This window comes from Rhinolophus ferrumequinum, chromosome 22 (genome assembly GCF_004115265.2).
Source record: "Rhinolophus ferrumequinum isolate MPI-CBG mRhiFer1 chromosome 22, mRhiFer1_v1.p, whole genome shotgun sequence".
NCBI classification, from domain to species: domain Eukaryota; kingdom Metazoa; phylum Chordata; class Mammalia; order Chiroptera; family Rhinolophidae; genus Rhinolophus; species Rhinolophus ferrumequinum.
The window spans coordinates 25,784,128-25,810,647 of record NC_046305.1 but is presented as its reverse complement, the minus strand read 5'-3'; the positions used below and the strand labels follow the sequence as shown (position 1 = coordinate 25,810,647).

The 26,520-nt window shown below is 41.0% G+C and overlaps 1 protein-coding gene across 1 annotated transcript in view; it reads right to left on the bottom strand.

Moving 5' to 3' along the window:
* Positions 1 to 26,300, bottom strand: part of LEMD1 (LEM domain containing 1) — a 33,497-nt gene extending 7,197 nt beyond the window's left edge. Inside the window, exons 1-3 of the mRNA XM_033093225.1 lie at positions 26,219 to 26,300; positions 25,513 to 25,635; positions 22,728 to 22,798 (exon numbers count right to left, since the gene is read on the bottom strand). Coding sequence (XP_032949116.1) covers positions 22,728 to 22,798; positions 25,513 to 25,635; positions 26,219 to 26,300 — 276 coding nt within the window. The remainder of the gene's footprint in view (positions 1 to 22,727; positions 22,799 to 25,512; positions 25,636 to 26,218) is intronic.
* Between the last annotated feature and the right edge of the window lie 220 nt (positions 26,301 to 26,520).

Here is a 26,520-nt window from a genome sequence, read left to right as displayed (position 1 = left end):
CAATTGTGATTGGATGGCCATCAGCGGGGGCTAGTTGGGCGTCAGCTGTAACCAGTGAGCCATTGGCCACTAATATAACTGCCGTAGCTATGCTAGCAGAAAAATGGGGGCTAGCAAGATGGTGGCTGAGCTAGCAAGAGTGGATTGCAGTTAACATGGCGGATTGCAGTTAGCAAGTGCGATTGGTTGTTTGGCAGAGAAGTGGATGGCGGGTTGAGGATCGTGTGGCTCCTGCTTCCTGTGTCTCCAACCCAGCCACCAGCGAGACTAGTGGTATGACTCCTCTATCTATGGCTCTGTGGGTGTTCCTTTTTGGCCTCCCCATGTCCTGTGTTCTTATGTGGGGAGCGGGACCAGAGACCCCGCATGAGACCCACATGGCACCCTGCATGATACATGGTGCAGCGAGCAGGGTACAGTGCTGGCCAAAGCTCTCCAAAAGGAGATGGAGCAGTTTGTGCATATGAACTCTTAGTCTCAGGAAGACCAGGAGGAGCAGCTGCCGGAGAGCTGGACCCCAGAGGGGTGGGAAGATGTGGATGTTTCCCCAAACAGCATAAGCCAGAGAGAGCGAAGGTCATTGCGGCCCTGTGGGCTGGGAAGTGCTTGCTGAGGCCCTCACCCCCAGGTTGGGGAGGAGTTGGAGCCCTCACCCTGCGGAGAGGGCACACATTGTGAGGTTAATTCACAGCCCTGGTGAATGACTGTGGACTATGGGGAATGGGCTCCATCCTTAATTTAATGGACCCCTTGACTGTTTGCTTGGGAACGTACCACCATGTAGTGGAAATGGCTGATGTTTGCTTTTGTGTCTCGACCAGCCGCCATCGAGAATATGTGAAAACCCAGAAAGAGTGGCAGTGCCCTGAGAGGCCCTGGCTGTGTCCAGGAGGTCTGGCTGTGCCCGGAAAGAGTGGCGGTGTCCTGAGAGGCCCTGGCTGTGTCCAGGAAGTCAGGCTGTGCCCAGAGAGAGTGGCGGTGCCCTGAGAAGCCCTGGTTGTGCCCAGGGAGACTGGTGGTACCTTAAGAAGCCCAGGAAGTCTGGCTATGCCTAGAAGGACTGGTGGTGCCCTGAGAAACCCTGGCTGTGCCCAGAGAGCCTGGCTGTGTCCAGGATATTTAATTTACCTCCAGGCTCCTCGCACAGGCCCCCTCGTGGAAGATGCTTGTCACGTATATTGTGAGGCGAGACCCTGTAGAGGTGGAGTGTGGGGACAGAGCCAGGAGTGCAGTTTCCAGGCTCTCAGCCTCACATGGAAAGGTGCTGGCTCAGGTAGTAAATGGCCATCAACTGTGATTGGATGGCCATCAGCTGTGGCTAGTTGGGCATCAGCTGTAACCAGTGAGCCATTGGCCACTAATATAACTGCCATGGCTATGCTAGCAGAAAAATGGGGGCTAGCAAGAAGATGGTGGCTGAGCTAGCAAGAGCGGATTGCAGTTAGCACGGCAGATTGCAGTTAGCAAGTAGGGTTGGTTGTTTGGCAGAATAGTGGACGGCAGGTTGAGGATTGAGTGGCTCTTGCTTCCTGTGTCTCCAACCCAGCTGCCAGTGAGACTACAGTGGTATCACTCTCCTATCTATGGCTCCGTGGTGGTCCTTTTTGGCCTCACCATGTCCTGTGTTCTTATGTGGGGAACGGGACCAGAGACCCCCGCATGACACCCTGCACGACAATGCCAACGGTTAAATACAAAGAGAGAATCTTAAAAGCAGCAAGAGAAAAGTAGTTAGTTCCCTACAAGGAGGCCCCCAGAAGACTGTCAGCTGATTTCTCAACAAAAACTGCAGGCAAGAAGGGAGTGGCAGGAAATATTCCAAGTGATGAAAAACAATGATATACAACCAAGATTGTCCTACCCAGAAAGGTTGTCATTTAGAACTGAAGGACAGATAAGGAGCTTCCCAGATAAGAAAAAGCCGAAGAACTTCATTACTACCAAACTAGTATTACAAGGAATATTAGAGGGACTTCTTTAAGATGGGAGGGGAGTTAAGGATGGGTGAAAGTGGAAGGGATTAAGAAGTACAATTGGAGCAGATGGGTGGCTCAGTTGGTTAGAGCGCAAGCTCTGGGCAACGGGGCTGCTGGTTCAATTCCCACATGGGCCAGTGAGCTGTGCCCTCCACACCTAGAATGAAGTCAATGAGAGCTGCTGCTCCTGCCCCTAGTGGCCAGGTGGCTCAGTTGGTTGGAGTGGGCTCTCAACCACAAGGTTGCCAGTTCGACTCCTCGACTCCCACAAGGTATGGTGGTCTGCATCCCCTGCAACTAATAACAGCAACTGGACCTGGTGCTGAGCTGCGCCCTCCACTGCTACGATTGAAGGGACAACAGGTTGACTTGGGAGGAGTCCTGGAGGTACACACTGTTCCCCAGTGAAATCCTGTTCCCCTTCCCCAATAAAATCTTTAAAAAAAAAAAAAAGTATAAATTGGTTGTTACACAGTAGTCATGGGGATGTAGGGTATAGTATAAGGAATATAGTCAATATTATTGTAATAACTAGGTGTGGTGCCAGGTAGGTGCTAGATCTATCAGGGTGATGATAGATGGAATGGGGTTGGGGCAGGGTGAAAAGGGTGAAGGCATTAAGAAATATAAATTGGTAGTCAATACAGTAAGGGGTATATAATCAACACTGTTGTAAAGATCATTTAAGGTGCCAGATGGTCACTGGACTCATCAGGGGGATCATGTCACAGACTGTGTAGATGCCTGACCAATGCGCTATACACCGAAGCTGAAGTAGAATAATATTGAATGTCAATTACAATTAAATACATACGTATGTATAGTCACGGGGTGTGGAGCACAACATAGGGAAGTCAGTGGTATTGTAACAGCTGTATAAGATATCAGAGGGGTAGTAGCTTGAGGGGCGGGTTATCACTTTATGAGGGGTTTAAATGTCTAACTAGTATGTTGCTTTGTGCACTTGAAACTAATTTTTTAAAAAATTTAAAAAAACTTCTCACCAAGGTGTCACATGGGCTACTGGTGGTCTGCTCACTAAGAGATACTTAAAACTATTTCCAAAAATGTTAGAAAAAATTTTTATAAGCACATTCTTTTTTAAAAATCTCTTTAATTACAGAAATTTTTAAACATATACAAAAGCAGACAATGGTATAATACACCTCCATGTACCAGTTACATGCAACTTCTTTTTAATTCTCTTAAATTGAAAAATAGAAATGTTAAATAAAGCATTTGGGGTAGAAGTCTGTTGTGAAATCAAATTATAGGATTTCATGGCTCTTAGGCAATCAAATACTCTCTCCCCTCTCTTTCCTCCTGCCATAGGAGGTTTAAGTCTTTGATTTCCTTTTCTTTTATAATATATTTCCTTTACTATCATTCAAATGTAGAGTTCTACAGTAAAAGGTGAACAGTTTGATTTTCAAAAAAAAGGAGTTATTATGGCCTATCAACTTGACTGTGCCATCATCAGTAAATATAATAATTATAAAAACTATATAACAGGGAAAAGGGATATTGATTAATAGTAAACACAGGAAGCAGCATAGAATTGCACGTACACAGTGGCAGCAGCTGTGTGAAAACATACTGTATATGTACATTAACAAAAACTAGGGGGAAATCAAAGACTAAAATTAGTTTTTGTGTCAGGTGGCATGTTTGTAGTTGGTTTATTTTTCATCTTTAGAACATTCCTTTAATGCGTTTATTGTTTTCACTATAAACACCATATACAATGGAATGTAAAAATATTGGTGTTCATTAAAACCCATGGCTTAGTGATGGTAAGTGGCACCATGGAGAAATGTAGTATCTTTGCTCCTTTCTCTCTATTCCCAAAGCTAGAATTTGCAAAGATGGCTGTTTGGACAAAGCATTCACAACTGAGAGTGGGGAATGTGTGGTCGCCTCTACTTCATCCACTTCAATGCACCCCTAGCATTGAAGTCAGAAATAGCTAAATATTACTAATCACAGCCATATTTAAAAATATATGGCAATATAATGAGTGTAATAATTCCGAGATATGGCAATATAATGAGTGTCTCATTACAATACTAGCCAACATGTATAGGAGGTTGGACAATTAAGTTTGCAAACTCATCCTAGAAAAAGTGCCACATACCTCATTGCTGAATATCACTATGGTCACCTTCGAAGTACTCCCCTTGGGAAGCTATGCACCGACGCCTGTGCCTAGTTCACCCTTCAAAGCAATTTTGGAACTCTTTTTCTGGAATGGCCATCAGAGCTGTCATCGTATTACCCTTGATGTCCTGAATGTCTTCCTTTCAGTATTTCCTTTATCTTCGGGTAAAGAAAGAAGTCACTGGGGGCCAGATCAGGTGAGTGGGGGGAGTGTTCCAATACAGTTATGTGTTTACTGGCTAAAAACTCCCTCAGACAGTGCTGTGTGGGCTGGTGTATTGTTGTGATGCAAGAGCCATGAATTGTTGGCGAAAAGTTCAGGTCGTTTTCGTTTTTTTCACACAGCCTTTTCAGCACTTCCAAATAGCAAACTTAGTTAACTGTCCAGTTAGTACAAATTCCTAATGAATAATCCCTCTGATATCAAAAAAGTTTAGCAAAATCATTAAACAAGTTCGCAAACTTAATTGTCAGACCTCGTAGAGCATTTCCTGTGTACCAGGTATCCTTCTCTAAGCATTTGACATGAATAAAATCATTTGATCCTCAATACCACCCTATCAGGAAGGTGCTTTTATTGTGCCTATTTTATGGATGAGAAAACTGAGGCATGGCAAGTTTTAGGAGCTTGTCCACTTTCATACAGCTGTTGAGATGGTGGAGCCAGGAGTCCCTGGCAGTGAAGCCTCTGAGTCCCTGATCATAATCACCAAGCTGTACTGCAGAATGATAGTGCTGCTTTACTGGAAATGCCTTAGAATACCACATTGTGAATGTCTATTGTCTTGGGCATTCAAGACGCTTCATTTCATTTAATCTTTGTATTAATACCGTGTTTCCCAAAACTAAGACAGTGTCTTATATTAAGTTTTGCTCCAAAAGACGCATTAGGGTTTATGTTCAGGGGATGTCATCCTGACAAATCATGCTAGGGCTTATTTTCCGGTTAGGTCTTAATTTCAGGGAAACATGGTAACAGCTCTAGGAGTTAACCATTATAGTCACCATTTTATAGATGAGGAAACAGAGGTTTACAGAGTTAAAGTATTTGCCCCAGGTCACACAATTAATAAAAGGCAGAGCTATAATTTAAGCCCAAATATTCTGGCTTCAGTGAGTATGGTTTTTGTTTTGTAATATTTCTATTGAGGGAATTCATTGAAAATATATAAAAAATATTTCATTAATTAATAAATTATCAAATCATTAGTTAATTTCCTGTGGAAGTAACAATTGTAACAATTGTAGCCATCAGATGTCTTCTTGAATATTTCAGATGAATTGACTTTTAAAGATTTTTTTCCAGGTAGACTATTTTGTGCTAATTCTTATTGCCTACCTATGAATCACATTGACTCTAAGAGTGAATTGTGTAGGAGATATTGTGTCATACTGTGTGATAGTTAACTACACTCTGGAGTAATATTCAGAGTGAGAAAGAACAATAATCATTTTGTATTCTAATTAAATCATTACTCATCAAAAATGTATTTTGGTTTTGAAAAATGATCTACTTTGACTAAATGATTAATATTTGTCCATAAAGAAATACAAATTTGTTAGCATTTAGACAAGGTGTGTATTTCACAATGTAGATCTAAACCTAGCCCAAAATGTCATAAACTGACACATACAATTATGGGCAATTAAAGAAGGGGTGCTGAGTGCTGAGATCCCCACCCCTTCTTTCTCTTATTCTTCTAGGACTTCTTACTGTAGGACTTTGGGGAGTCAGGAGGCAGACACTCCTAGGGGTGGGGATGAAATTCTCTTCTAAATGAAATGTGCTGCATTTTCCAATCACTCCATTAATGCAATTTTTTTTTTCAAAAAAGCATGTATATATATCTCCAGACATTTTTACAAATGGCTTGGCAAATTGGCAGTTGTGACCTGCTTATAGGCAGAACAAACTCTTGATTTAAAGTCCTTTAGTATTGAGTTGATTGACTAAATTCCTTTATTGACTAAAATGATTAAGTTAATAAAAGATCTTGTAATAATTTCAGACTCTTACCTTATTGGTTTTACCTCAATCTCAATTTAGTTAAGCTCTCATTTAAAACATTGTGTTCTTTTAACCTAAATAATGATTTTAAATTAATTAAAAGCCTTTTAAAATAATCTGCACCACATTAACAAAAGAAAGGTTAAAACTTATGATCATCTCCATTCCCACTTTAAAAAATCTAGCAAATCATGAATAGAGTGGGAAATTCCTTAATTTGATAAAAGTCGTCTTCTAACACTTACACCAAAAATCATACTCAAAGGTAAAATGTTAAAAGCATTTTCTCTAAAATCAGAACCAAAGAAAGCATTCCTACTATTATCAGTCTTACTTAACATTATAATAAAGAGGTCTTAGCCAGCATAGCTAAACAAAAAAATTTAAAGGTACATAAATTAGACTAAAAAGAATCTGCAGAAAAATTATTATAATTGCAAAGAGTTCATTATTATAAAACAAGTTATTGACAAAAGTCAACTGCATTTCTACATACCAGCAACAAACCATTTAAAACATAATTTAAAAAACATAATATTCCTGACAAAATTTGGCAACAAAAATTAAAAGCCTACCTAGTAATAAAGCTAACAAAAGATGACCATGGCCTTTAGTGAGAAAATTATAAAATCTCGCTGAAGGACATTAAAGGAAGTTTCAATAAATGTAAAGATCTAACATGTTCATGAACAGGAAGACAACAGTGTAAAGATTCAGCTCTTTCCAAATTAATTTATAAAGTCAACAAAATTTCAATCTAAATTCCAATCTGAATTTTTCATAGAACTTGATAAGATTATTTTAAAATTTAGATGAAAGAACAAAGGGACAAGTAAAATAAAGACACTGTTTTAAAACAACGAGGTGGGGGTGGGGGGGTTGCTATGATAATGAAAACATTCTGTTATGAGCACAAGCTACATAAATTGACCAGAGTAGAGACCTCATTGTATTAATCATGCATTTTACTTTCTGTATTTTATGGTGCTTTGACATCTTGGGGCCTTGCTGATCCTGGAGAGACTTCCTCTTCCACAGCCAGCTAACTCCTAAACGGTGTCAGATGGGCACTAAGTGTCTTATTAGGGAGACCACTTCAGGGACAGTGTAGATGCCTGACTCTTGTGCTGTACAACTGAGGCTGAAGCAATGTACAACTGAGGCAATAACAATGAAGGTCAACTATAATTTTATATATATGGTCACAGGATGTGGAGTACAGCATAGGGAATAGAGTCAGTAGAATTGTAACAACTATATACGATGCCAGAGGGGTAGTAGATTGGGGAAGGGGGTTATCACTTTGTGAGGGGTGTAAATTTCTAACTATTACATTGTTTTATATATCTGAAACTAATATAAAAAGAAAGGAAGGAAGGAAGGAAGGAAGGAAGGAAGGAAGGAAGGAAGGAAGGAAGGAAGGAAGGAAGGAAGGAAAAGACTTTCCTGTGATGAAGCCTTTCATATGCAAGCCAACCAGTTCAAAACCTATACTCCCCACCTTCTCCTTTATCTAACGCTCACACACCAAGCTAGTATTTCCTCTGCCCTTCATTAGCCTAGGGCCAGATACTGGACAACTATGTAGGATCCACCCCTATAGCCCAGACCCTGCCGAAATTAGTGAAACTCGCCAATCCTAAAATGCTGACTTTGTCTCACCCATTCCTTCCTGCAAAAACCACAATAAAGCCTTGTGCCCATGCCTTCCCCTCACTCCTTCCTCCTGACTGACCCTGGTACTTCTCCATATGGCTCTGCATGGCACAATGTGCCCAATCTTTTTGGGAAGTGTAGGTAATAAACTCCTTTCAAAGACAGTTGTGTCTGTGTCTCTCACCTTACCAATCCCGTTTAAAACAAATCCTGGGTATATTTTAAAACTCCCATGTATGCAAGGAAACTTGATATATGATAAGATCTAATGATGTAGATCGGAGAAAGGACAGACTGTTAAAAAATGGTATTGGGAACAAGATGAGGTAGATGTACTCCAAATTTCTTCTGCTGAATATAAGCAAAAAGCCTGGACACTATATATAAAGCGAACAGACTCTGAAAAGGTAGAGAAAAGCAGATGGGCTAGGGAACGGAGGCCATTGTAATGACAGGTGGTGAATACCCTGGGTTTTCTCTTTACATCACGTATCTTGGACTACATGGTAGAGAAGCTGGCAACCTGGAAACACCGATGGGTGTAAATAAAACAAAAAAAAAAAAACACCTCTAGAAAGCCAAAGGACAAGAAAAGGGGAGGGAGCAGCATCACAAGACAGAAAACTTTAGGGGTGGCCAGATGGCTCAGTTGGTTAGAGCGCGAGCTCTTAACAACAAGGTTGCTGGTTCAATTCCCACATTGGGTGGTGGGCTGCGCCCCCTGCAACTAAAGATTGAAAATGGCAACTGGACTTGGAGCTGAGCTGCGCCCTCCACAACTCGACTGAAGGACGACTTGGAGCTGATGGACCATGGAGAAACACACTGTTCCCCAATATTACCCAATAAAAAAAATTAAAAAAAAAAAAAACCCAGAAAACTTTTGACAGGATCTACCCTATTCCAGCCAAACAGCCCACTTCCACCCTCACCAGCCAAGGCACATGGGAAGCATGGACTTCACCCCCGTGTGTTGGACCCTCGCCTTCTCCACTGGGCTGGTGTCTGGGAACAGTGGAGACCACGTGGAAGCCCCCCGTCGCCTGCAGCCCCAGCAACCCAGCAATAACGAGGAACCGACAAACACACAACAGGCTGTCAATAGAGGACCAAGGGGGGACCTGGACTTCTACTCCACCCACCCAACAGCAAAGAGCTGGTGCCTTTCTTCCCCTACCAGCATAAAGCCTGAGGAGGGTGCTAAAATAGAGTATTTTAATAAGATCCAGAGTCTTCCATAAGTTGAGTGAGAAAAGACCATAACAGATGTCAACACCAAGATAACACAATATTGGAATTATCCAACCAGAATTTTAGAGTAGCTATCATAAAATGTTTCAAGGAACAACATGAACATATTTGAAACAAATGAAAAATATTAACTTTTTGCAGATAAGTAGAATACTAGTTCTGACAATTAAGTTCGCGGACTTGCCACCATGCACTTACATTGGCAGCGCTGTACAAACAGCTTGGTAAGGTTTCATAACCTTCATATATCAGTGTCTCACAGCTGTGTTCATGTTGACATGTGGTGGTGTCTTGCTGAGTAGTGTTTATTATTGTTGTAGTGTGTTTTTGCATACTGTTCTGAGAATGTCTGAGCTTGAATTAGAGCAATGGACAAACATTCAATTGCTTGTTAAACTTGGCAAGAGTGGAAGAGAAATCAGGGACCTGTTAGTCCAAGTTTATGGAGATAATGCCATGAAGAAAACGACAGTGTATAAAAGAGTTAAACATTTTTTGGAGGAGTGAGAATGCGTCACTGATGAAGAGAGATCAGGGCAGCCAGTAACAAGCAGAACTGATGAAAACATTGCAAAAATTCGTCAAATTGTGTGTCAAGATCATCGGCTGACCATGAGAAGCATGGCAGACTAAGTAAACATCGATAAAGACACAGGAAAATCTTAACTGAAAATCTTGGCAAGTGAAAGGTGTGTGCAAAAATGGTCCTGAAGGATCTCACTGATGAACAAAATCAAAGGAGAGTCGAAGTTTGCCAGGACCTTTTGGAGAGGCAAGACGATGTTTTGGGCCGTGTTATCACTGGTGATGAATCATGGGTGTACCAATATGACCCTGAAACAAAGCATCAAAGTGCACAATGGAAGTCAGCCAATTCTCCATGACAAAAAAAGTTCTGTCGGTCCAAATCAAGAGTCAAAATGATGTTGCTAACATTTTTTTGATATCAGAAAGATTATTCATTATGAATTTGTACCAACTGGACAAACAGTTAACTAAGTTTACTATTTGGAAGTGCTGAAAAGGCTGTGTGAAAAAGTTAGATGAGGGCCGGCCCGGTGGCTCAGGCGATTGGAGCTCCGTGTTCCTAACTCCCAAGGCTGCCGGTTCGATTCCCACATGGGCCAGTGGGCTCTCAACTCCAAGGTTGCTGGTTCAACTCCTCGACTTCCGCAAGGGATGGTGGGCTGCACCCCCTGCAACTAGCAACAGCAACTGGACCTGGAGCTGAGCTGCGCCCTCCACAACTAAGACTGAAAGGACAACAACTTGACTTGGAAAAAAGGCCTGGAAGTACACACTGTTCCCCAATAAAGTCCTGTTCCTCTTCCCCAAAAAATCTTAAAAAAAAAAAGGTGTTAAAAAAAAAAAAAGTTAGATGAAAACAACCTGTACTTTTCGCCAACAATTCATGGCTCTTGCATCATGACAATGCACCAGCTCACACGGCACTGTCTGTGAGGGAGTTTTTAGCTAGTAAACAAATAACTGTAGTGAAACACCCTCCCTACTCACCTGACCTGGCCCCCAATGACTTCTTTCTTTACCCGAAGATAAAAAAAATGTTGAAAGGAAGACATTTTGATGACATTCAGGACATCAAGGATAATACGATGACAGCTCTGATGGCAATTCCAAGAAAAGAGTTCCAAAATTGCTTTGAAGGGTGGACTAGGTGTTGGCGTCAGTGCATAGCTTTCCAAGGGGAGTACTTCAAAGGAAACTGTGGTGATATTCAGCAATGAGGTATGTAGCACTTTATCTAGGTTGAGTTCGCGAATGTAATTGTCAGATCTCATATATAAAGAAGAACCAAGTGTAAATTTTAGAATAAAAAAAAATTTCAATAACTGAAGTAAAAAGAAACTCACAAGATGGGCTTGACAACAGAATGGAGAAAACAGAGGAAAGCATCAATGAACTTGAAAACAGAACTGTATAAAGCACTCAGACTGAACAGCAGAGAGAAAAATAGACCAAAAAACTCCCCAGACAAAAACCCAGAGTCTCAGGGCCTTATGGGATTATAATAGAAGATCTAATATTTGTGTCATCATAATCCTTGAAGAAGAGGAGAATGAGAATGAGGTGGAGATGAAAAAGGTATTTGAAGAAATAATGGCTGAAAATGTCTCAAATTTGCAAAAGACAAATCTACAGATTCAAAAAGCTGAGTGAATTCCAAACAAGATAAACCCAAAGAAATCCACGTTAAAGAAACATCTTAAGCAAGCTTTTGTAAACTTTTGTGCATCAAAGGACATTATGACAGAAGAAAAAAAGCAACCCTTGGAATGAGAATAAAAATATTTGCTAATCAATATTAGATGACAGTCTAGTATTCAGAATATATAAAGAACTGTAGTGCAGGGGATCCTGCCGACTTCGCCATGTGTCATGCAGGGTGTCAGGCGGGGTCTCTGCTCCCACTCCCCACATAAGAACTCAGGACATGGTGAGGCCAAAAAGGAACACCCACAGAGCCATAGGTAGGGGAGTCATACCACTATACTCTCACTGGCAGCTGGGTTGGAGACACAGGAACCAGGAGCAACACAATTCTCAACCCTCACTGTGCCACTTGCAGACTCTGCACCATCTTCTTGCTAGCTCCCCCTTTTTTTGCTAGCCTAGCCACGGCAGTTATATTATTGCCCAATGGTTCACTGGTTACAGCTGACGGCCAACTAGCCACAGCTGATTGCCATTTGATCGCACTCGATGGCCATTTACTACCTGAGCCAGCACCTTTCTATGTGAGGCCGAGAGCCTGGAAACCGCTTTTTGGGGCTCTGTCCCCACAGAACTCTTACAACTTAACAACACAAAAACAAACAACCCAATTAAAAAATGAGCAAATTACTTGAATGGTTATATCTCCAAAGAATATGTTCAAATAAACAAATGAAAAGATTCTCAACATCATTAATCATTAGGAAAATGCAAATCAAAACCATAATGAGCCAGCACTGCATATACACTAGGATGACTACTTTAAAAAGTTGGGGTGCAATAACAAGTTCTTACATGGAGAACTGGAACCTTCACACGTTAGTGGTGGGAAGTAACATGGAGCAGTCATTGTGGAAAACAGTATGGCCATTACTAAAAAAAATAGTTAAACATAGAATTACCATATGACCCAAAAATTCTACTCCTAGGTATATGAGATGTGAACAAAAACTACGGTGAATGCTGCTGCCGAGTGCCATCCAAAAGAAAGGCGGGGATCTTCAATACAGGAATTGGCGCGTTGAACCTTAATAACAGTGTGTGACAAGTTTCAACTTGTTCAGTTCTGTCAGTCGGGTATGAGCTATGGTTGAGAGAAGGTGTGTTTTAAAGTGTGCGATGAACAAGGCATTAACATGAAATTTTATTTCAAAGTGCAAAAAAAGTGCTAAAGAAACACACAAAATGTTAAAATTAGCTTATGGTGATGCTGCAGTGGCCATGAAGATGGTTTACAAGTGGCTCCAGTGATTTTGTAATGGTTGTGAATCAATTGAAGACAAGGAGAGATTGGGATGTCCTTCCACATCAAAAACCCAAGAGAATGTTGAAAGAGCAAGTGAAATGATTCAATCAAACACATGTGATGACTATTAGGGAAATTTTTGAGGATCTGAACATCTCTTAGGGTTCCGTTCAAAGCATTTTAACAACAGATTTGAACATGAGGCGAGTGAGTGTGAAATTTGTTTCATGCATTTTGACTGTCGAACAAAAGCAACAGCGTTTGTCAGTTTTGATGGAGTTTTGCGATCATGCTCATCATGGGAGATGAAACTTGGGTCTATGGTTATGATCCTGGGACCAAGTTTCAGAGTTCTTAATGGAAATCACCCAGTTCTCCTTGTGCCAAAAAAGCATGTCAATCAAGATCTACGAGTAACATCAGGTGATGTTAATTTTCTTTTTGACCTTGATGGAATTGTGCCAGCTGAGGAACACTAAGGTGAACTCTGAATATTATAAGGGCTTATTAGAGTGTTTAAGAAATAATGTGCATAGAAAATGGCCTGAGAAATGGGCAAATGGTTTTATCCTCCATCATGCCAACACTCCATGTCACACATCGCTTCTGGTAGGGCAATTTCTGTCAAATAAAAACAACAGGGTATGTTCTCATTCACCTTGTTTACCAGATCTGGCACCATGCGACTTTTGGCTCTTTTCCAAAGTCAAAATGACCATGAAAGGTAAATGTTTTGAATCGATTCAGGACATGGAGGCAGCCGTGACAGAGCAACTAAAGACAGTCACGAAAGAAGACTTCCAGGGACGGCCCGGTGGCTCAGGCGGTTAGAGCTCTATGCTCCTAACTCCGAAGACTGCTGGTTCGATTCCCACATGGGCCAGTGGGCTCTCAACCACAAGGTTACCAGTCCAATTCCTCAAGTCTCGCAAGGGATGGTGGGCTCCGCCCCCTGCAACTAAGATTGAACACGGCACCTTGAGCTGAGCTGCCTCCCGGATGGCTCAGTTGGTTGGAGCGAGTCCTCTCAACCACAAGGTTGCCAGTTCAACTCCCGCAAGGGATAGTGGGCTGTGCCCGCTGCAACTAGTAACGGCAACTGGACCTGGAGCTGAGCTGCGCTCTCCACAAGTAAGACTGAAAGGACAACAACTTGAAGCTGAATGGCACCCTCCACAACTAAGACTGAAAGGACAACAACTTGACTTGGAAAAAGTCCTTGGAAGTACACACTGTTTTCCAATAAAAAGTCCTGTTCCCCTCCCCCAATAAAAAAAAGACTTCCAGAACTGCTTCAGAGAGTGTCAAGAATGATGGGATAAGTGTGTTCAAAGCAAGGGGGACTATTTTGAGGGGGATTAATGGCAATGTGTCTTTTACTGTAATATTTTTTTTTATTGGGGAACAGTGTGTTTTTCCAGGATGTCAAGTTGTTGTTTTTCAATCTAGTTGTGGGGGGCACAGCTCACTGGCCCACGTGGGACTCGAACAGGCGACGCTTGTGTTATGAGCACCTCACTCCAACCACTGAGCCAACTGGCTGCCCACCAGTGGCCCAGCTCCAAGCTCAAGCCGTTGCTTCTCATTGGTCTATGTGGGACTCAAACTGGCGACCTTGATGTTATGAGCACCGTGCTCTAACCACTGAGCAAACCAGTCGCCCATAAATTTTAAAAGTTTAAACATTCACTGTATTGTTTGATCACACCTCGTATATCCAAAAGAATTGAAAACAGGTACTCAAATATGTATACATGAAAGTTCATAGTAGCATTATTTCCCATAGCCAAGAGGTAGAAATAATCCAAATATCTGTAGTAAATGAATGAATAAACACATTGTGGTATATCCATACAATAGAATATTATTCAGTTATAAAAAAGATGATGTTCTGATACAGATACATGCTACAACATGGATGAACCTTGAAAACCTAATGTTAAGTGAAAAAAGTCAGTCACAAAACATCATATATCGAATGATTCTATTTATATGAAATATACAGAAGGTAAAATGCATTGATACAGAAAGCAGATTAGTAGATGCCAGGAGGGGGTTGTGGAATAACTGTTTAATGGGTACTGAGTTTTATTTTGGGGCGATAAAATGTTTTGAAACTAGATAAAGTTGGTATTATGAATGCCATATATGCCATTGAGTCATGCAATTTAAAATGGTATAGTACATTTTATGTTCTATGAATTTAATGCAATAAAACATTTCTGATTCTCATCATTGTGGTGGGAATATCCCTATGTCTTTAGTCTAAAGAAATATATACTGAAGTTTTCATGAGAAAGTAAAAGATATCTACATGATGTCTACAATTTAGTTCAAGAAAAAATAATAAATAGATAAAATTATAAAACAAATGTGGTAAAATGTTAATAATTGGTAAATCTGGATGAAGGCCATACAGGAATTCTTTGTTGGAAACTTTCTGTAAGTTTGAAAATATTTTTTGATTACATTTTTAAAAAGAAACCAAGAGTGGCCGGCCCAGTGGCTCAGGTGGTTGGAGTTCCGTGCTCCTAACGCCGAAGGCTGCCAGTTCGATTCCCACATGGGCCAGTGCCAGATAGCTCAGTTGGTTGGAGCGCGGGGCTCTCAGCCACCAGGTTGCCGGTTCGACTTCTGCAAGGGATGATGGTCTGTGCCCCCTGCAACTAACAACGGCAACTGGACTTGGAGCTGAACTGCGCCCTCCACAGCTAAGATTGAAAGGACAACAACTTGACTTGGAAAAAGTCCTGGAAGTACACACTGTTACCCAATAAAAAGTCTTGTTCACCTTCCCCCAAAATAAAAAAAAATTAAAAACTCAAATGTTAAAAAAAAACACAAAAGGCACCAAGAAAAATATGAAAAGACAAGCCCACTGGTAGAAGATGTTAGCAATGAGGGAGACTCTGCATGTGGGGGTGGGGGTGGGGGCGGGGGCAGGTGGTATTTGTGAATCTCTGTACCATCCTTTCAATTTTGCTCTGAATCTAAATCTGCTGCAAAAAAATTACAAGCCCAAACTATTAATACTAGGAGATATGTGCTACACTTATGGCTGACAAAGGATTAGTATCCAAAATACATAAAGAGCTCCTACAAATTAACAGGAAAAAGATAAACAACCTAATAGAAAAATGGGCAAAAGACATGAACAAGCGTTTCACAGATGAGAAAACCTAAATGACCAACAAACGTGAGAAGATGTTCAGCCTTATTAGTAATAAGAGAAATACAAACTACAATTATAATGAAATACAATCTTACACCCTTTACATTGACAAAAATTGAATCTGGTAATATTAAATTTTGAAGATTTAGAACAATAGAGCTCTCAATATATTAATATATTGCTGGTAGGAATGTAAAATGGTGCAGCCACTCTGTAGAGCAATTTAGCACGACCTCTTAAGCTGAAGAGGTATATATATCCTTCAAGTCAGCAGTTACACTCCTAGGTATATTCAATCAGAAAAACCTTCTTGTGCTGTACACAATGGATCATGTGCCACAATGTTTGTAGCAACATTGCTTATATTGGGAAAACTTGAAAACAATCCAAATGTCTCATAAATAAAGACTGGATAAATGTATTTTTACAATAATTATATAGCAATGAAAATGAATGAATGAGAGCTACAAATATTGGATGAAGCCCATAACATAATGATGGATGATAAAGGGAAGTTATAGAAGAATACTTACACTATGATATCATTTAAATAAAATCCAAAATCATGAGAAATTGAACTAAAGTTTGTGGATACTGTAAAGAAATGGAAAAGAATGGTAAGCAGAAAATTCAGGATAGTGGTTATCTTGGGGAAAGGAAGGAAGGGGAATATGATCAAGGAGGAATACATTGGGGTCTTCAACTGAATTAGCAACAATTTAATTTTTAATCTCTAGGCTGAGAATCTAACTGCTCATTACATTATTCTTTATACCTTTGTAGATGCATATGTTATAATGAAATGTCAAAAAAAGTTTTCAGGTTTGAATTTTCTTCTGTCTACTTGGGTAAATTCCAGGTTAATTGTGTTATGTGTTATATATGTAATTCACATAAGTCCGCCCACTTTAACTGTGCTGATTTCTGTACCATGGCTTTAATGTGCAGATGGAAGGGTCACCAAAAAATGCTTCGTATGGACTCCCATGGCAGAGCAATCACCAGAAAGAAAGCCTTTACTTCCATAGGTGAAGAGATGTCCTGGAGTCCTTCTGGGACACCATGAAAAGAGACACTGGAGGGAGCTATTTCACTACTCAGGTGCCTGGTTGTTTTTCCTCTTCTTTTGGCAGCTTGATATAATGGAAAGGGCTATAGAATGAAAATTAGAAGACTGGAATTCTATTTCCAAATTTTCTTCTAACTCTGTGTGGTCTTAGGCAAGTCATATCCCCTCTCTGGTTTCTGCATGTGTAAGATGAACATATAGCCTCTCCAAGAAGCCTTTCAGATAGGAAATTTTATGCTCAATAATTATAATAAATCATGCCTGGCCTCATGCATTGTGATGAATAGTGCCTGGTACTCAGGAAGCCCTAACAAGTCCCAAGAGATCAAAATAACTCAGGAGTGCTCATAGGGGAGATACAACAGGAAACTCCTCTCCCTAAAATGGATACATATATATCTATACCCATAATGCAAATTATAAAATAACTAAAGTCAGTTTCGTTATATCCTTAGATGAAGGGAAAGGAAAGCTGAGTTTTCTAAACAAATTCATATTTTTCCTATGGAAAGAGACTGCTCATAATTAAGTTTTATGAAAATAAATAAGTTTACCTTTATTATCATCTTAGAATCATTGTAATAAAAGTTTGGTTTCACTATCTCTTCCTGCTGCTCTTGTATTTCAAAAACTGGGTTCTATTACACAGAAAGAATCAGCATGTAATCAATAAGATAAAGACACATTGATCATTAAGCATATTTAAGCATATCTACCAGAAGGTCAGTATTTTTACAGGAAAAATGTTAAATTACATTCCTTGTAAAGATGGCATTTAGCTCCCATTAGCACACGTCAAAGGTAAGAACTAAAGGCTTATTAAGTAATTATTGAATATGTAATTTACTCTTCACTTTGCCCCAACTGGAATATACAACTACTATTGGGAATAAGGATGTTTTTCAATTAATTAATTATAGAGATGTTTATCATCAGGTATTGTAAAACCTTTACATGCATCTCAAACCACACACTTAATGGCAGTCCTTTAATATATATTCCTTTGGTTCATCGGGCCTTCTGATTGCAGCATTTGGGTTAGGCTCCACACATGCTAATTATAGGCCTACAAGGTATCTTATCAGCAACAATAGCAACTGAGACACAAGGAATAAAAATCCTATTTAAGTTTTGGCACAAAGACATTGAAACAGACCTCAGAATTAGAAGGAAACAACATGAAGCTTTCGTTCCCTTCTTTTTCCCTCCCTGGGATATCAGTGTGTCCTGCACAGAAAATGGGGCAGAGGGAACATGAATGCAGAGTGTCAGCATGTGTGGAGGCTAAAGAAATGCGGGGCCATATATACTGGGGTTCCTGATAGTTGAAGGCAGAGGTAGGGAAGGGGACAGCATGGAAGCATTCGTGTGTCCTGTGTCCAGGGAAGAGAGACAATGATGGGAGGACCACATGGAGGCGTTGGCCTGTTCAGTGGCCAAGGAGGAGGTGATGATGGTGATGCAGAGAAGGAGGTGGCTATTATGATTGGGAGACTGGGTATTCTGAGGAAATTAGAAAGCTAAGCAAAATGTAAACATATTGAGGAAAATGGAAGCCAGGTTTCTCAATGTCACAGAAATGACTTACAAACATAGTGTTGTAAGTGGAAAGTGGAAAGGTTAGGAAGAACACTAAAATATTGGATTGTATTTGGCGATCAATATGAACCCATGATTTTTAAATGTATGTGTAGACAGATGTAAAAATAGTTATGAATGTATATATGCATGTGTACTTATATGTACACATTTATTTTCCAACTCTATCCACTGGGAGGTCCAGAAACAATGACTCCCCAGTAGAAATGAGCTCACTGAAGGCCTAGATCTTGGCTTCTAAACACAATCTTGGTAAAAGGAACAAAGGCTCCTGGGGCAAGAAAAGTACAAGATAGGTCTGAAATATGTTTTTGTGCCAGAAACTAAGGAAATGCTCAAGGAATAATGAGGATATGTCAAAAAGACAGTCTCCATCTTGAAGGGGCTCCCACTGGCCCAAACTGGAACAATCTGAGCATTAAAATAAATAATGATATCAATGAATACAGCCCATCGAATTAAAAAGAATCAATGAGTCCATACTAATATGAATGAATGAATGAATAAAACAAAGAATAAACAAATAAATAAGTGGGAGAGTAGGGGATTTCTTCCTTATAGTAGAATACAGACTAACAAATGCAGAGGGAATAACAGAAATAGAAAGTCTTAATAGACCATCATTACAGTGGAAGTCATCCGGTAGTCATCTATGGGAGCTATGGCTAATGAACGAGGTTTGAATAGGAAGACTATGCTGCTGTCATTTCAGTATTCCCCACAAAATACTGTTCAATTTCAAATGGGAAAATGACGGTTTTATGGAGAAACTTTACAGACACCAACTTTTCCAGGTGAATAAGGTTAACATCACCAGCAGTGGTACAGGATGACATTGTTCCCCAGTGTGATGCACTGAGAAGAGCACAGCTACGTTTCTGAGGAATTCCTGCCCAGAAGGCATGGCCTGTATGAATACATAAAGGTATGTCTAAGTGACAAAAGAGATGACACAGAATAGGGAGCCAGAGAAAGAAAGGTTATTGACATCATTATAGGACAAAGGCTCCTTTCAGTTCACTGAGTAACTCCCCTCCCTCCATATGCCTGGCATTGAATTAAATGCAGAGGGTTCAAGACATAGGTTTGCCATCAACATTTTACAACACAGAGCAAAAGCTCTTGGGCAGAGGGTGGGAATAGGGACTGATGGAAGAGGCAGATTCCAAGGCCCAGGCCCAAAGAACACAGTCTGAGAAACTCCTAGGAGAATGTGTTCTCCAGGCTGGGAGAACAGAATGAACAGATATTCTGGCAGGAAAGAGCACTTCATGTTGGAGGGAGAATAAGGAATCACCCAGATGGGGCCAGGGACGCTCAGGAGCACACCTCCAGGGCCAGTCGCCCTGTGAGTGTTGGATGCAGCAGCCCTCCGCAGACTGATGTGCATGTACAAACATCCCAAACCCAGGGTGACCACATGTCCTGGTTTGACGGGATAGTCCAGCTTTACTCCTGTTATTCCAGCATTCCTTCTGGTTAGTGTTCCCTTTCATTCTCGAAAGCATCCTGTTTGGAGTGATAAATTATATGGCCGCCCTATCAAACCGCACTTTATGCAGCCTGACATTGAAGATTATCCTGCCCCCAGCCATCCCCGAGTCTCATTTCCCCTCTCAAGTAGAAGAGGTTTTAGATCCCAAGTTACACACATGGGCTTCAGGCCCGACGCCATCAGTGGAAGCTTAAGCTGTGTCTAGAGTCTATCTGATGAGAAAATCCCCAATTAAAAAAATATTGACCTAGCTTTCTAAGTGGTCTTAATCACCAAATCACCAAATCAAATGGCCTGCATATGTAATTTGATAAAACACACATGTACAGTTGTTAAAAATTGTCCAGAAATTGACATAATCCAAATCTCAAAGTGGTTTGTGTTCCATTAGAAACCTACTAAAATGAGAGGAAAGTCTGTGTTCACTGGTGTTTCAAAGAAATACTTAAAGGACGGTTAGGTACAGACCACTGCTCTTAAGTAATTAAAGTCTATGGTGTTAGACAAGTGTCTCAATAAACACACTTTCTACTATCTTTTACGTGGAAATTTAAATGCTTATTTACATTTACTTTAGGATTTAAAGTTGAACAGCTGTCTTGAGGCCCCTTTGAGAATCAAAATGGCTTATATAAATCCCTCAGATCAAAACATTTTATGCCATCACAAACTTTCTATTTAATTCTATTGCCAATTCAAAATATTGATGTGGTTTTATTTCAGGTTTATGTAAAGCAAAGCCTGAAGGGCATTGGACCCACCTGATGCATTTTAAATAGTCAGGTTGCTTTTTTTCCTGTGAATGTCTGCAGGAACCATACAAAAGGGTTTTCTGTGTAAACGATGTTTACTGAATAGAAAGGACTCCTTTGATGAGCCATTTGAAAGATTTTAAAAATCCTTTTAGAAAATTTGGTATCAGAATTACTTCATCAAATTCGAGTTATGTTTAGATGGGAAGCTAAAGTTACAGCTTACTGCAGGAATGTTTGCCTGAGGTTTTCTTTTCATTTATTTAAACTCAGCAAGTAGCTTAAATACTAGACCATATTTGCAAAGTAACCTATGTGTCACTAGAGCTGTTTGGTAGACTTGAGGAAGTGATCTTTGGGCTCCTTCAAGAGCTAGACACTGTGACAGCTACTGAAGGGGATCAAATGCAATTTTAAAGGGATACACAGAAGGGCCTTTTGCGGCGTTCCTTAAATGAGCACAGGATTTTAACAGGAAGAAGAATGGGGTGGGGGTGGAAAGAATGGAAAGAAATGCAGGTATACAGAATAGTTGAGGCAAAGGTGCATGGGAAGAGATGTGAGAGGTGCAGAAACAGGATAGGTATTGGTTGGGTTTGATGGTGAGGGAGATAACTTTACAGGAGATATTGGAGTTTCTTCATGGTGGGTAGTAAGCTTGCATCTTGTTTTGGAAGTTTCTGGCCAAAAAATGATATGATTCAATCTCTGTAGATCTGGACTGCAGTTGGTAAAGGCTGAGGCAGGGACCAGTTAGGAAGGTATTGCAATTGTTCAAATTAAAAAAAAAAAAAAGAAGTAATATGAGTCCAAGCTGGGATAGCAGCAGTGGGAAGAGAAATGAGGGATAGATTTTTTTAAATCATAATTCAAATCCATAGGACATGGCAACTGTTTATATGTGAGGAGCTGTGGGGAGTAGGTGTTCCAAGGTAACTCTGTGATTTTGAGCCTGGACAGTGGGAAGGTAGAACCACCAAGACAGAAAGAGGCCATGAACACAAGTGGTGCTGGATATCCCGAGTGTAAGGTGCTGAGAATAACCATGGGAGAAGTATGAACACATCTGTATAACCTATGAAATGCTCATGGTCATAAATAACCATTTGTTCAGTGAATGCAAGAAAGAGGGAAGGAGCTTCCTAGGCCGTACAGGATATGCAGGCCTGTGACTCCGGAGAGAGGTCCTGCATGAGGGTTAGATGTGCAGTCGTGATACAGAAGTGGTAAGGGAATGAGATGGCCAAGGGACTCACAGTGCAGAGCAGGAAGAGAAGGGGGCTGAAGACAGAGATCTCAGGCACAAGGTACATTTAGGGCCCAGAAGACAGAGTCAGAATGAAAACAGTTAGAGGGAAAATCAAGAACCGAGAGAGAGCACAGAGTTGCCAAAATCCCAGGAGGCAGACACTTCTAACAAAGAGGGACCGAGGTCAAAAGACTCGGTCACTAGCATTGGTATCTCGGAGTCCATTATGTAAACGAATTACGTGCTGTGTTCTGTGCTAAGGGCTTTTTGCCTGCCTTGCAATTCACACCCACCGTCTGAGGTAGGAACTGCTATTAAACTGTACAAGGAGGTTCAGATCTGTTAAGTGACTTCTCCAGAGTCACACAACTGGCAAGTGGAAGGGCACGGACTCTAAACCATCTGGCCTCACCCCGAAACCTGTTACTCATACAGTTGGCCGAGTGCTCCAATATGGTGGTGAGGGTAGAAGCCAGATCTCAGTGTCTGGGGACGAGGAAGGGACAGGAGGCCCTGTGCTCCCTGTGGGTCTAGAACAGTGCTCAATGCTATATGTGAATGTAGACTACAGTTGGTGAAAGGCGAGAGGGGATGACAGCTGCAGGGCACAGCAGGCTGGCTGCTCTTTCAGGGGGGGCCTGAGGACCCTTTTACTCTGGGTCCTGTGCTAGAACACGGTAATAGTTTCACAAAACTATTACATAAAACAAGAACCTGAATTAAAATGAGCTTCTTTAAACTAGGATTTTCCCACTTATAGCAGAATGTATTGACTTGCTATTTCCTTTCTTAGTATACATGAAAAGTGCTATTTCCTATACTTAATATATGTGTAAAAGTATTCATGCATTAGAATTGTACATACTTTTTTGGGTCCCTTGTTTTTTTCTGATGAGAGTATGATATTTCCTTTCAAAATGATAGTGGCATTAAGCTCTGGATCATGGGAAACAAAAGGAAAATAGGCCATGAGAACATACTAGCTAGCCAAGGAAATAAGAACCGAGCATCAGGGTGAATTCTACCATTTGTAGGGCAGATTTTTGTGAGAAAAGTGTAGGGTATGTGGTGGAAAGAGCACAATTATGAGAGTTCAAATTCACTTTGCCCTTCTGAGAAAAATGAACATTTCTGCAGTGGCCTGTGTGGAACACTCTTAGGCCTTCCACTGGGAACCCCAAGAGGGCTCCTGACAGTGAGGCTGTCCTGTTTCTATGCCTCCGAGAGCAATACATTGCGGAGCTGAGCCGCTGCTCATCTGGGGGGCTATTTGCAGTCTAATCATTGCCCCTTCGAGCCAGCTGTGAGCCCCGTGCTTCTCTGAATGTCAAGATAGGGCAGGAGAATTTTCTCCTTCTGTATCCAAAGAAGTACCCAGGGGAAAGAAGGCCAGACCTGTGCTAAAAGGGCTTTAAACCCAGGGGAACAGCCAGGGCAGAAAAGGTTGCTGTAGATCAGCCCTGCCCTTCGGTCTGTGAAGAAGCATTTTGATAAACTTGGGGCAATTGTGTATTTTTGCACATCAGCAGAGCTTTTAACAGAAGAGATTTTAAATGAGCTACCCAAGTCAAAAATATTTGGAAAGTTTGAAAACAGGGTAGATCACTAAAGCTATGTCCAACCAGTGTCAAAACCATCAGTAAAAATGAGAAAAATTTAATCTATCCATTGTTTAGATGACCTACTGTCCAGCCTCAGATCTGGAACTGCCCCCCGACCCCTCCCTACCACAACCCCACCCTAGGACTAGGTTTTTCTGTAAAAGGCTCAACGCTGAATCTTCATAGGACCCCATCAGTTCCATGTCAACCCCTCTATTCTAATGGCACCAGAGTCTATGAGGCTCCTCCAATGAGCAAATTCAAATGTCTGATTCAGACCTCACTTGGAGAAGCAGGTGCCTACTTGTACCCACCACAGGCCATTGACATCACAGAATTGCATTATAAGGGTAGGGCTGAACCAGAGCTTCCACCTCTGACTTGATTGCCCATGGTTGACTAGCATCAGATGGACACAATGTAAAGCAATGGCAAAGCTTACAAACCAAAAGACCAATTTTCTCCTAGCCCAGCATAAATGCACCTTTGTGGGGTGCTGCGTGGAGGGCTGCATGCTGGGAACCAGGGCAGCTTGGCCTGAGACCATGACAGCTTGACTTTGCAGCTTTGACCTGCAGTCCTCAGCAATCATGAGCAGTGACATTTTCTTTCTGTAATCTTCAAGCCTGGCACTGCATTGCATTAGAAGTCTGATCTAGTCCCTTCTGCTCCTTTCCAGGACAGGAAACAGGCAGCCCCAGGTCTGGAACAGGATTGAACACATCCGACATCCAGAAAGGGGTAGCCACTTGCCCTGATGTATCCCCATGCTAACTGTCCTGCTCAGGGGTCCATCCCCAAACCCTGCTGCCCACTTTAAATGAGGCCAGCCAAGCCATACTCGGGAAAGCTCTCAACACCTGTGCCATCTTCAATATCAGGCGTTACAGGGACTTTTCAGAGGACCCAAGGCACTTATATTGTTTATTAAGCTATTAATTTGAACTATATGAAATTGTCATTATTTTTTGTAGGTCAAACATGGTCAAAAATGTAATGTGTTTATCCTCACAGTAGAAATTGTGATAAAAGTGTAGGGCATGTGGTGGAAAGAGCACAACTATGAGAGTTCAAATCTGGGTTCAAATCTCAGTTCTATATCACTTTCATCCAACAAACATACACTGAATTCCTGCTGGGGGCCTGGTCTTGTTCTAAGAGCTGGACATGTAGTGGTGATGAAGACAGATGGGCTTTGCTCTTCATGGCACATTGTCATTGATGCTTGTCTTCTGGCGCCACTTACCAGCTATATGACGCTGGGCCTGTCAGTTGGCCTGTCTGAACTCCAGCTAAGTGTTATGAGGGTTAAATGAGATAATGTAAGTTAGGCAGGAAACGCATTGGTGGCCTTCAATAAATGGTCTTCTTGTTATTTTACTGTGGCTCATAGAGAAGTCCTAATAAATGTTCATTGAATTAAAGAACCTTGGAATGTACTGTGGGAATCTTTAAGCTTACCCCCTAAGAGCCCAAACCCCTGCAGGAGAATGGTATGCCTAGGCAGAGGCTGCTGTAAGGGAAGCCCTCAGATCCCAGAGACCACCACTCCCCACCCACCTGGGACCTACAAGAGACCAGCTGTGGTCAGCTCCCATTAAGTCAGGGGGGCAGTAGGCAAAGGGAGGTACAATCTGGTTCATCTTTCTGAATGGATGTGAAATCACTTAATCCAAAGAAAATAATTGTCACATTTATTGATTGAAGCAAAACAGAGGCTGAGACCTCAAAGGAGATCTGGAAATTACCTGTAGGAACTTCTGGTTTTAGAAATCAAACACAGATTTGGCTTTGGTTAGCAAAAGGACATGCAAATTGACCAATCCTTGCCCCCACTTTCCACCCAATTGAGTCACTGCATGAATATAAGCATGGAGTTGAACATTCCTTTTGCAGCCCAGAAGCCTATTTTCCAGGCTCTGTGTGCAAACAAGCCATATGGCTATTTCACAGGTCACCCTGCATGCCATCTAAAGCTGCATAAGTCATGCTGGCCAAGGTATTAATAAGTACAAAGTTGCTATCAAGCAGTACAGCTTCTGATGGTACCTTTACTGTCTTCATAGTCCTGAGCTCTGTTCAGCATTTTGGGTCCATTCATCACAGGTGATGTACAGGGAGGTGAGACCAACAATTGCTTTAATTTTTTTTCATACACTTTTCTGGTGGAAGCTGGGGGAAAATGTGCAGAGCAGATTAAATTGTTCTGTTTGTATATGGGATGCTAATGGATTCAAGGTATTTCAAAACTCTGATCCTCTTTCTTATACCTTACTTTATTAATTGTGGTTTTTACAATGAGGTGGACCCCACAGCTACTCAACTCCTTCCCTTCCTTAGGTGAGGTCTCTGTGAGTTAGCCACAGAGTCAGGCATTGGATACATCTGAGAACAAGACTGACAAAGTCGTAATTCTATCTATGGGGAATATGGACAATAAATACATAAATAGTTAACATGGTACATATACTAAAAAAAAAAAAATCTAGGGTGATATAATCAAGAGTAACGTGTTTTTCACTGTGGGGGAAAAAAGGATTTTTTTCTGTCTGGCACCATACCTACTAATCTGTAAGTAGGATCTGCGTGTATTTATCTCTTCTTCCCTCTTATGGTTTTGTAGTATTTTTATTTTCTTATTTCTATTTTAATGATTCTTGTTGCATGTGTTCCTTCCACTGTAAATAATTTTAAATCTTTGGACATAGTTTATAAGTAATAAATGATTAGTCTTTAATATTTGTTGCATACATACATAGTATTGGCCCAGGTAAAAATCCAAGCTTATGAAGTTCATTCTGTAATTCAGAGTTACTCAGACACTTCACGTCCACCATGATGATAGAAGTTTGGTCTCTTTTCTGGCAGTGAAATCTTTGAAATAGTAAAACATTAAATTCATAAAGACAACCTTACAAATAAGAACTAAAACTTTACCAGTCCACAGAAATGTTTACAACCCTATCTCCCCAGTCTTGGAGGTACACGAGCAATAAAGAAAAAAAAAATCACCATTTTCTGCTGTTTTCTGCCATAAATCTCTTTCCAGCTTTCGTT